The 11,875-nt window shown below is 40.1% G+C and overlaps 1 protein-coding gene across 1 annotated transcript; it reads left to right on the top strand.

Moving 5' to 3' along the window:
* The first annotated feature begins 2,204 nt into the window (after positions 1-2,204).
* On the top strand, positions 2,205-10,180 carry EXOSC3 (exosome component 3). Its single transcript, XM_075210909.1, has 4 exons — positions 2,205-2,495; positions 4,961-5,110; positions 7,716-7,867; positions 9,821-10,180. Exons 1-4 carry the CDS (start codon positions 2,253-2,255, stop codon positions 10,023-10,025), a joined length of 750 nt encoding a protein of 249 aa, XP_075067010.1. The 5' UTR covers positions 2,205-2,252; the 3' UTR covers positions 10,026-10,180.
* Positions 10,181-11,875: the final 1,695 nt, after the last annotated feature.

Genomic DNA, 11,875 nt, shown 5'->3' with positions numbered 1-11,875 from the left:
TATATTGAAGGTGAACATTTAAAAAAAACAACATTATATTCATGTTTAACGAACAAATAGACTGTAGTGTACCATCCTCGGTTCGGATTATCCGCATGTGACATACTTATATACCTGTTCAGCACCAAAGTGACACTGTGTAAAGTATAGTCAAATGCAGTGGTCGACAACCCCCGTCATGCGTGTCAGACGTGGCCTGGGGACCGGCGTGCCAGTGAAAACGGTTTCCTGTGCCACGTCTGACACGCATGCCGGGGGACATCCAAACATCTAGGGAGAACACTGTTTTTGAGAGCTCCAAGCTTCCGCCGCCGGTCTCTCTGGGGGAACAGGTACTTTCTGTTTGGACTGTAGCGCGCGTGCGGTCATTTATGCAGGAACCGCAGCGCTACATCTAGTGTACTGCTGTGTCCCTGTCTCTACCTGTCCTTTCCCTCTTCTCCTCTCTTTAGACTCAATATTGGTCGTGCTGATAGAAAGTGAGTGCCTCTCTCGCAGTGCACAGTAAAAGAGGCGCCTGATCCACGTAAGTTAGCTCTCCCATCTGCATTCCAACCCTGCCTTTTCCTGTCTCCATTTTTCCCTCCCCATGTGTACCTCCGCTTTCCCTCCCAATGTGTACCTCTGCCCCCCTGCCCCATATGTGCCTCGTCCTCCACTGCCCCATGTGTGCCTCTGTCTCCCCAGCCCATGTGTGCACAAACTGTTTTATGTGTATCTGTCTTACATTATGGCTGCTTGTCCCTTTCTCTCTCCCTCTTTGTGTGAATGTCTTCCTTGTCCCCCCCATCCCATATGTTCCCCCTTCTTTTTTCCTATGTGCCCCCACAACCCACAGTCCTATTGTACCACAACTTCTACCCCATTGTCTTCCACTTCTCCTCTCCTGCATGTGGTAGGCTGTGTTGTTAGCTGCCGAATAGAAGAGACGTAAACGTACAAAGGCAAAACCGCATCCAACACCATATAACTAAACATGAGAATGAAAATGAGCCAGAGGCTGGCAGGAAAGCACAATTTTTCTTTAATAAATCGTATGGGCTTTTTCTTTAGAGGGTGACCTCTGGATATAATACTGCTATTGCTGGAGGTAACCCCTACAGAATGTAAGATTGCCTCTGCACAACGAAGCCTATTTAACACAAAATACCTGTTCTTTCTTTTCCATCTCCGGATGGCGATAACAGATGAAATGCTTTTATTTATTTTTTTTATGAATGCCCTATCCTTTGAATAATCTTAATAAAAAAAACATTTTATATATATATGTATATATATATATACACACAAGTTAACCCGTGCATGATACTCATGCATTCTAGTCAAATCAAGCTACTTAAGGTGTTAAAAAGGTTCTTGTCATGCATTTGGGCCATAGCCCAGGCCTCAACCACCAACCACTCCCCACTGTCACCCCCGGCAACCACCAACCACTCCCAACTGTCACCCCCGGCAACCACCAACCACTCCCAACTGTCACTTCTCCTTCAAGAAATATATATATATTTTTTTTAAATCTTTATAAACACTTTTAACAATTAAATTAACAAATTAAAAACATCTTAGTATACCAAATTTCAGCCCTTTCTGAATTTTTTTTTACACACAAAGAATTTAGTAGGTCAGTGTATAACTCCGCCCAGCAGGTGGCGCTGCAGCTTGGTTTTATTTTTTCCACACACAGACAGACTAACACACTCCACTAGACATTTATATATTAGATATATACACACACACACACACACATATATATATACCAAGCGAGGGCTGGCAGATATCAGCTGGGGGGCGCACAGGCGGCCGCATCACATGACACGAAATGCGGCCGCGCATAGCATGTCATGTGATGTGCCCGCCTGTGCGCTGACGTGGCCGCATCCCATGTCATGAGATGCGGCCGCCGGTAAAAATCAACAAAAACTGCGTCCGGGGGCGGCTGATGCCCCCCTGCCCAGCCCCAAAATGTTTCTGCATCATCTCTACATTTAAGTTGAATGCAGGCATGTTGAAATGTCAGGTGGGCTCCATCACAATATCCCTAGTGCTCTTCCCATTTACACTGTATGCACAAAGCCCAGAAGATAAATGAATGTCCCCGTTCTACATTCACCAGTAACTTTCCCTATTGCAGGACATGTGCTGAGCAGTGTGTATGTGTACACTACATACTGCCGGGGTTCTCCGCCTCCCCCCGCACAGACCCAGTCACTACTTCCTGGCCCGCCCTCTCCCGCTGCCTGCACGCTGGTAGCATGTCCGCTGTTGCTGTAAAGGATGCCGTGGGTCAGATTGTATTACCGGGTGATGTGCTCCTACTCCCGGCCCAGGATGCAGATGCCCCACTCTCCCTGACCGCCTCCTCACCCTCCAGTCGGACGCGGATAGTATCCGGTCCAGGGCTAATGCGACAGGGAGAACATTTACAGGTCACCAAGTGCGGACTGCTCAGGTACCGGGAGCCAGCAGTGTACTGGGTGGACTCACAGCAGAAGAGGGTAATATTAATAATGTATTAATTGTGACACTAGCCACTGTGTTATTACTATTATGTACTTACTGAATGCTATTACGTTTATTTTGGTGCTGTTAACTGAACCACAGGGATATAATTACACATCTGTGGGCCTCATTGCAACATTTTGTAAAGATCCCACTACTCAAGGGTATATAAAAACTAACCCAAAAAAACCTGTGGATTTGGGATTTGACACGGGGCCTTTTGGCTGCTGCACACCCGGCTACTATGGCAGTTACGCCTTTACTGAACCACTTTTTTGGGGGTAAATATTGTGTTCATTTACAGGACAGAGTTGGTAGACAATCATGGGAAATACCCTATCATAGACCTGTCAAATTATATATATATATATATATATATAATATTTATTTATTATGTTATAGCATTTTGTGTGACAACGATGTTCTTGTATTGTGCTGTTACTACGTACAAGTTCTCTTAAAGAACTGCCACCTATGTGTTCTATTTTACCAACCACCTTGCTGGAGCTCAGTGGTCTGGTCTGTTGAGCCATTCATTTATCCTGTGGCTCCTCTGGTTCTTTTCATGAACCAAAGGGACCATTCAGAAGCCGCATACGTGCGTTTGCTGTCTCCATTTTGAACTGCTAAATGGAATTGATTTTTTGGTTCTGTATTACAGAACTGACGGAGCTTTAACACTTGAGTACTGGTTATTTCACATTTGTAACTCAAGTATGTAGTACATGCAGCACACCAGAGATGTGGAATAGTACATCCCAGGTAACCAAATGGGGGTATTTTAAATTAATCTTCTCACATGAAGGGGCATATTTAAGAAACACTGTGAAAAATAGTTTTCAATCCTTATCGCATTGCTAATAATTGAACTGTTTTTCATATTCCTCAAAACACTTACACAGGAACAGCAGTTCCGATAAACTGTATGGGGGGAACTTGCCACTGCCTCTTCGTACTCCAATTGTGTCTGCCTTCTTTCCTCTTTTGAATCCCTGTGCGCATGCACTGACCACAGAGCAGCCTAGTGTATAGCGAGGTGAGGAGAGCAGCGCAGTTCTGAGCATTTGACAGGGAGGGATCACATGATCCCTCCACACATGCGCTGTTCAGCTCTGCTCTTCGGAGCAGAGCTGACAGCTGAGAAACATTTCAATTATAAAATTAAATAATTTTCATCATCAGACAGTGATGCATTATGTTAATGAGCACTTCCCATACACTGTTATGAGGGCTGCTTTGTAAAACGAGAACAGATGCAAAGCAGCAGATATCTGTATCTGCTGCGATGCACTGATGATAAATGGCATTTTAAAGTTTACTGATGTTTTCAGGGGATTAGTGCTTGATAAATAGACCCTGAAGTCTTCCTAAAAGGTATTTATTGAACATCTTTAATGGTTTAATACAGTCTTAAGTTCAGTTTCACACCAACAGTAGGTGCAAGTAGAAATTGCGGGAACCATATTTAAAGGTCCAGTTCCTCCAAGTTCCACCTTGAAGATCACACAAATGTCCGATCTAACCCAAAACAATACCAACCCTAGTAATATAATGGAAACGTTTGGTCAGTTAATGCAATGTTTCCTCACTAACTTCTGAATCAATCAATATGCAGATAGACTAAAGGGTACCTATGAGACATTTTTCAGAACGCATCTTCACATTTGTTGGCTATGGTTGCACATAAAATAATGGGTGTTTCATGGAGTTTGCAGAATGTATTAAGAGAGAGTAGTAAAAAGTAAAATGACAACATGATTTTGAAGTCCGTATAGGGCACAAAATATTTGCACAATTATGGGGTTCTCATGCAATATAGATGTTTGCGTTATATTTATAGATTCTATTTACACACCCCTCTGAACACTTTCAGTGTTTATGCTGTGGGTGAAAATATTTAATGAACCAACTCTTCTGCTATTCTTTCAGGAACTGTCAGTCCTCCCGGTACAGGGGTGGTTATGGATTATCAAATAGCAGTGCTTTTAATGCTGCCTGTACTGCTGTAGTTTTAAACTTCCCTCCCTGGTCAGCATTTTCAGAATGTCAGAGGTCTTAGGGTTAATACATTTTTTTATTTTTCTATAGAAACCTTTAAGGCCAGGTACCCACCAGTGTTAATTTAGCATTTTTGTAACGCAAGTGAGAATACTTTTGACAGGTGTTCGTTACTAGTGTTTAGAGCTTCTACAATGAGAAGAATATATGTGGATAGAACAAGGTGTATTCTGAAAACCATAGCACTATTGCAATGCTAGTTACACTATTAATGGGTCTGACGACATGGTATAAGTGCTATTAAAATGCATGTAGTTAATTCCAGTGGGTACAAGGACTTAAGCGTACATAGAAAGGTCTCAAGATTGCAATAGGAAGTTCTAGCCTAAGCATTTCAGGAACAGTGAACATTTTTTTGTTGAATTTTACTAAATACTAACATAAACCTGTCTGTTATCTGTAGTATGTGCCTGTGAAAGGGGATCATGTTATCGGAATTGTCACCACTAAGTCAGGAGATATTTTCAAGCTCGATGTTGGGGGCAGTGATCAAGCTTCGTTATCATTTTTGGCCTTTGAAGGTGCAACTAAAAAAAACAGACCAAACGTAAAGGTGAGTTTACTTGTTGAGATCATTTTTTTTCAATCTACCATAGTGTTTACTGTGCTGCCAGCTTTGGAAACAGGTCCAACTTGTCATCATAGAGAAGGTAGTGATGGTGACATAAAGTAGAATGAACACTTCGTAATGCACTTTTGAAGAGAATTATATACCCCCTGGTAAGCAGGGGTGGTAGAGAGAGAGCAATATCACACTTTTCCATTTTGGAAGGATAATTAATCCATGAAGTAATTTCCATAATTTATTGGTTTGATAGCTAGTTTAGAATGACTAATATCTGTAAAACTTGCATATTAAATGTTAATGTGTATTTCTCTGTGTCCCAGCTGTACGGTTCTGAAATTATAATAAATTCAAATCTTGATTTCAAACATGAGATTCATCTTGAGAGCTTGTTCACACTTCTCCAATGTTGTATTTTTGCACATTTATAAACAGCTGAAAAAAATGCATAAACATTAGGACAAAGTGTGAATTACACTGTTGTTAACATTACATACTAAGACTTGTGCTGTTTTTAAATTTTAGAATGCAACCTATTTTGCAGCCATCAACTCGCACTACCAGTGTAATAGATATTATTGGTAAAAGTGCAACTCATGGAAAGAGTAACATTTAATACAAATGACTGAAATGCCCATTAGTTTTCATGCATCTTAGCTATTTTCTCATCCCATACACCGATCAGTCAGGTTTGGACTTGTTTTCCAGCACATCCCACAGTTGCTTGATTGGATTGAGATCTGAGGAAATGGGAGGTCAAGTCAACATCTTGAACTCTGTCATGTTCCTCAAACCATTCCTGAATAATTTTTGCAGTGTGGAAGGGTGCATTATCCTGCTGAAAGAGGCCACTGCCATCAGGGAATAGCGTTGCTACGAAGCGGTGTAATTGGTCTGCGACAATGTTTAGGTAGTTTTGTGTCAAAGTAACATCCGCATGATTGCCAGGAAGCAAGGTTTCCCAGCAGAGCATTGCCCAGAGCATCACACTGCCTCCGCTTGTCTGCTTCCCATAGTACATCTTGGTGCCATCTTTGCCACAAGTAAACGACGCACACGTGCTCAGCCGTGGACCTGATGTGAAAGAAAAAGTGATTCATCAGACAAAGCCACCTTCTTCTATTGCTCTGGTGATCATATACCAGTTGTAGGCACTTTCAGCAGTGGACAGGGGTCAGCATGGGCAGTCAGACAGGTCTGTGACTACACAGCCCCATGCGCAGCAAGCTGCAAAGCACTGTGTGTTCTCGCACCTTTCTATCACAGCCATCATTAAGTTTTACAGTAATTTGTGCTACAGTAGTTGTTCTGTAGGATTGGACCAGACAGGTTAGCCTTTGCTTCTTCACACGCCTCAATGAGCCTTTACTGCCCATGACCCTGTCGCCGGTTGTTCTTCCTTGGACCAGTTTTGATTGGAACGAACCACTGCATATCGGAAACAATCCACAAGACCTGCTGGTTTGCAGTGGCCCTGACCTAGTCATCACAATTTGGCACCTGTCAAAGTCTCTCCGATCCTTCTGCTCGCCCATTTTTCCTACTTTCAAGACATAAACTTAAAGAACTGACTTCACTTGCTGCCTAATATATCCAACCCTTTGGCAGGTGCCATTGTAACAAAATAATCAATGTTCTTCAATTGTGAGTGTTTTTAATGTTGTGGCTGATTGGTGTATGTGAATTAGCCCTCAGTAAATTCTGTATTCCTGTAAGATTTATTATTGTTGGTCTTTATTCTTTATGCTTGTTGGCCACACGCTGGCAGTACATGATTCAAAAATGAGTGCAATTTCTGAATCCAATTTAAATTGATCAGATCACTTTTGGACATTGGTAAATATGGTAGGAAGATAAGCAATAGTGGTGTAAGTATGCATTCATATTCCAATAGTACTAATGGGCCTCAGTCATAAGTGATGAGGCTGCTCGTTTTGTTTGGCTACTTAGGGGTGTGGTTAGCTTTAAATTTTTAGTTTTGCTGTGTAGATACAAAATCTTACAGACCTGAGCTTACCTATTGTCATATCAAAGAACAATGAAAGTAAACATGCCTGGAAGAATGTATTCTAGGATGGTCTATTTTATTAATTTCTTTTACTAGTGTATCTTACAGGATTTCTTACCTGTACTGTGTAGGCTTGTATGCAGCCTAAATTACTGTCCAAACCTATGCAATACAAGTTGGAATATTTCCTACATTGAGGCATAGAAGCCAGTGCAGGATTATTGGTTAATGTTATGCAGAGAATATCATGAAGAAAGTTGGCTTCTTGAGTTTCCTCTCTGTAGAATGGTACCAGTTCATTAGTCTAACCTTTTAACACAGTGTTGGCTAACCTATGACACTCCAGGTGTTGTGAAACTATAAGTCCCAGCATACCCTTCCAGCAATAAGCTGCTATATATTGGCAAAGTATGCTGGGAATTGTAGTTTCACAAACACCTGGAGTGTCACAGGTTAGCCAACACTGTTTTAACAGCACCACCACATTTGTGAAGGTACAAAGCATTGAAGCCAGTATGATTGTAACTTACTGTTGATCAATATTTAAAGCTTTCGTGTTAAAATGTTAAATTTATTTTGCTGTAGGTTGGAGATCTCGTTTATGGACAGTTCATTGTTGCCAATAAAGACATGGAGCCAGAATTGGCATGTATAGACAGCTCTGGGAAAGCAAATGGAAAAGGAGTTATTGGACAAGATGGCCTTATGTTTAAAGTCTCCTTGGGACTAGTAAGGAAGTAAGGACATTTTTTTTACAGAGGTTTCAAAGAAGAAAACTAAAATGTACTATGTAAAATTAAGAAAGTTCAACAAAGTAAATAACTGATGCTACTCTGTGATAATCTCAGGCACCCATAAATATAATACGTTTTCCCCACTTACTGTCACAATGAGGAGCAAGACTAAATCATTTAAGGAGGAAAATGCCAGGCAGTGTTCAGAAGGACTAAGGCAATGTTTACCGGTACTTAAAGTTGCACTACCAACTACGTAAAATAATTTATTAACGTGCCCCTTCCCCTAGCAACGTCCCGGTGCTCTGCTGGTTCTATGATACAGATCCAGCAAATCAATTTAGTTCACCACTTGCAGAAAATATAGTAACCAGTAACTGATTTGCTTGCATGAAGTATAAATGAAGCAGCTGTTGGTATATTGGTGTATCCACTAGACTTCCACAAATTAATCTGGATTAGATGAACTCCTCTAATGGATACAAAAATAAGTGTCATATAAAGATTAAATGTAAGTATTTTGTACTTTTACAATACAACATTTTGATCAATGCTGAATATTCTTTTACCAGCCACATACTAGATCGAGTGATTTGAGTTCCAAAAGAAGTGCCAAACAGATGCAGATGAATAATAGAACAGTCCTGGCTGGTGGCTAGCAGTAGTATTAAAGGATTATGAGGTATGATAAATAAAATAAGAAATTTGCTTATCTCTGCTCCCACAATCCTCTGTTGCCGATGGCTGTAACGCTCCAACAGGGAATCCTCTCTTCTGCTTGTGGTGGAGGTAAGTACATTTTCTTATTTTAGTTATCTTACCTCAGTTAACACACAACTAAATTTTGGTGAATTTAACCTTTTAACACATGATACAGATTTCATCTTTATATACACTTTAGTGTTCTTGAACACTACTGTCTCAGAATTGTGTACTGTACATTTTACTAACCACCTCCCACCCCTAGCTGAAGCCCTTAGGGCTGCTCTATGCAGCCATTGTCCCCTGCCCTCTGTTCTTACAGTCTGACTATAGGCTTATTTTGCATTATGGTGAAGGCTCTACTTGATATTTTGCTACAAATGCTACTGCTTTTGGATGCACCGTGAACTGCACTTTCAATTGAATTTTGCTAACCCACTTTATGTTGCCACAATACATTAACTATTGAACGCATCAAAACTCGTGCATGCATCACAGCCAACACGGGTTTAAAAGTGCTTTTAAGAAGACTTTGAATCATAGGGGTAGATTTATCAAACCTTATAAAAAAGGAAAGGTGGAGGTGTTGCCCATAGCAACCAATCAAATTCTCGCTTTCTTTTACTAGAATGTATCAGATAAATGTTAGATAGAATCTGATTGGTTGCTATGGTCAACACTTCCACTTTTGCTTTTTATGTTTGCTAAATCTACACCATAATCTTTATTATGATATTCACAACCTGTTTAAATGTAAGTGGTTTAAATGATTTCCTAAACTTCAAACATTACTAAAGCCCAAAATTTTAACTTGACAGCGTCAAGAAAAGTAGTATACATTGTTCAGTTTTAAGCCAACACTTTACTTTTTAAAAGAGATGCAGTAAAGTTTTGCCTCATATCCCATTTCAGACATTGAAAACCCCTCCCATATCTTTAGGAAAACTAAAGAACCTACCAACTCACAGTGCACCTCTGGAAAGCAAGTCTGAAAGCCTGTCAGTCCCTGTTCTGTTAGAAACCCCACCCTCTAGGTACGGCCGCCTACCGCAACAATGTGAATGACAGCATGAAGGACATATTTAGATGCATATAAGGCATTGTTATGTTGTATACATTTAGCAGCTTGGGAACATATTGTTTTTGATAAAGATTTGCCATACTAGAGTTACTTGCTCTTTAAGCATGATTTTATAAAAACAAACCCAAAAAAAAACAATTAATGGTAAACTTTTTATGATCTTCTCATTTCAGACTTTTAACACCTCAGAATGAGATTATTCAGGAACTGGTGAATGTTTTTCCGATGGAGATGGTCATTGGAATGAATGGACGAATATGGGTGAAAGCTAAAACCGTACAACAGACTTTAATTGTAGCTAATATACTTGAGGCTTGTGAATATTTAACTGCCGCACAGAGAAAGCAGGTCTTTGCAAAATTCTCAGAAAGCATATAATTGAGCAATTACTAACAATATTGCATAGTATTAAAGTGTGGCTGTATTTTCTGTGTCTAACAGAATACATTGACACACATTAAAGTTTATATGTATTGTGTTTAGTGATGAAACTGTTTTCTGTGACGTTAATAAAATATTTTGTTATATACTGTCCATAATGAGTTTAATATACTGATTTCAACAGTGTATTTTTCCAATGCAATTACAGTGGGGACAGAGTCACAAATGAAGTTTTCCTGTAGTGAATTGAATACTACAAATAAGTAATCTTTCATAAGCAGGGGAGGCAGCTGCCATAAATAGAGCTACCCACCCCCCTATTTAAAGTTGCAAACCCTTGTCAGCACTTAAATAACAGGGAAAGACCACTTCTCTAGATAGCACTCTCAGAGAGCGGAAGGTACTGTGATGGGGTTTGCAATGGCTCGTGAGGTCACCTGTAAAGCTTTTCTTTTTTTTTGTTTTTACATGGAGGCAATTAAAGGGCTCGTCCTCCATATTAAAGTTATTGGCTCACCATTGTGAGGTGCAAGGGCATTATTTTGTGGGTTGCAACCTTTAGTTGTTCCAAACTAGCAGTGAGGGAGTTGACATTGCTGCCTTGCAGCTCTTTACCGCAGTGAACCAATCCTGGCTGACAGATTTTGGTTACTATGCAGCCGCACCTGCAACCCAAAAATGTTTCAATTTGAGACCCTTTATTTGCAAGAACTTAAGACTGCTATAGCTGCTGCAAGTAGAATAATGAGGTGATGGATGTATAGGGAGGTTATTATGCAGGTGCTCTTGCATAGTAAATTGTGTCAGCCTTGACAAGCTCCCAGCGCTGAGAAATGCCATATTGTTGTTGGAGACAGGAAAGCAATGTACCTTTCATTTTTACTTAGCTGTCCTTCACATGCCAAATAGATAAACATGCATGAAGACATCCTTTAAAATGGATAAAATATCTGTAAACTAACAAACGTTCTGCTGCCCCCAACGGATTTTAGGGTAAGGACATAAGAGTGTTTTCTCAAACTTTTACATTGAAGGATACAGCAGAAGAAGTCATCTGCTGATTGCCGAGGATGACTATAAAGTAGTATGAAGAAACAAACCAAGGATTATTAAGAACTGATAAGCTGAAACATGGAGCTGTAGAATTCCCTCCCTTGGAGCTGGCCTACACGTGTGTCAAAGCAACAAAAGTGGTTTTGTGGGTGCCAACAGACTAGAATCAAATACAATATATATCACTGATTAATCATAAAAAAGGAGAGAGGAGCTTGTGTGTCTGCAAGGTATTTTGGTAACAAGTTAGCAAAATGTGTTCCACACCTACAATTTACATAATGAAGTACCAATGTATATATCATTATAATGGGCCACATCATATGCAAGTATTGTCTACCAGTAGTGTGCTTTACTCTAGTTGTGCCCCCTACCCAATCTAAAATTAATGAATGTTTTGCGGGTCTTGAAGAAAAGCTTTAACTGTTCATCCCTCCCTCACCAGTATTTACCTAATATACAAGATGGGATAACAAGCCATGCAGTAATCGGCGTCCATAGTAGGCTGTGATGTAACCAGAGCACCGCTGCTCACAGCCAATCAATGACTCAGAAGCATGATGGTGGTAGAGGTTTACATTATGGAAGTTCAAATAATTATTTGGGAGTTCAAAACATAAGCCTTACTAATCACCAGTAGAAAAAAAAATATATACCCTACAGCTCTTGCTAAATAAATATGCAAATTCTATTAAGGTAATGTATATAAATGTAATGGTTAATTTCATGCTGATCTCTGGGGCAAAACTTTTTTTTTTTTTCTTCGATTTGTAGACATAAAATATTTCAGCATT

Source organism: Mixophyes fleayi, chromosome 1, assembly GCF_038048845.1.
Source record: "Mixophyes fleayi isolate aMixFle1 chromosome 1, aMixFle1.hap1, whole genome shotgun sequence".
Classification (NCBI taxonomy): Eukaryota; Metazoa; Chordata; class Amphibia; order Anura; family Limnodynastidae; genus Mixophyes; species Mixophyes fleayi.
This window is presented reverse-complemented; position numbering and strand designations above follow the sequence as displayed.

What these genes read in the sequence shown, in the direction of transcription:
- EXOSC3 (XM_075210909.1), top strand. Translation starts at nt 2,253, where the DNA reads ATGTCCGCTGTTGCTGTAAAGGATGCCGTGGGTCAGATTGTATTACCG. An exon ending in AAAACAGACCAAACGTAAAG is followed by an intron (nt 5,111 to 7,715) that starts GTGAGTTTACTT and finishes ATTTTGCTGTAG; the next exon opens with GTTGGAGATCTCGTTTATGG. An exon ending in TCCTTGGGACTAGTAAGGAA is followed by an intron (nt 7,868 to 9,820) that starts GTAAGGACATTT and finishes TTCTCATTTCAG; the next exon opens with ACTTTTAACACCTCAGAATG.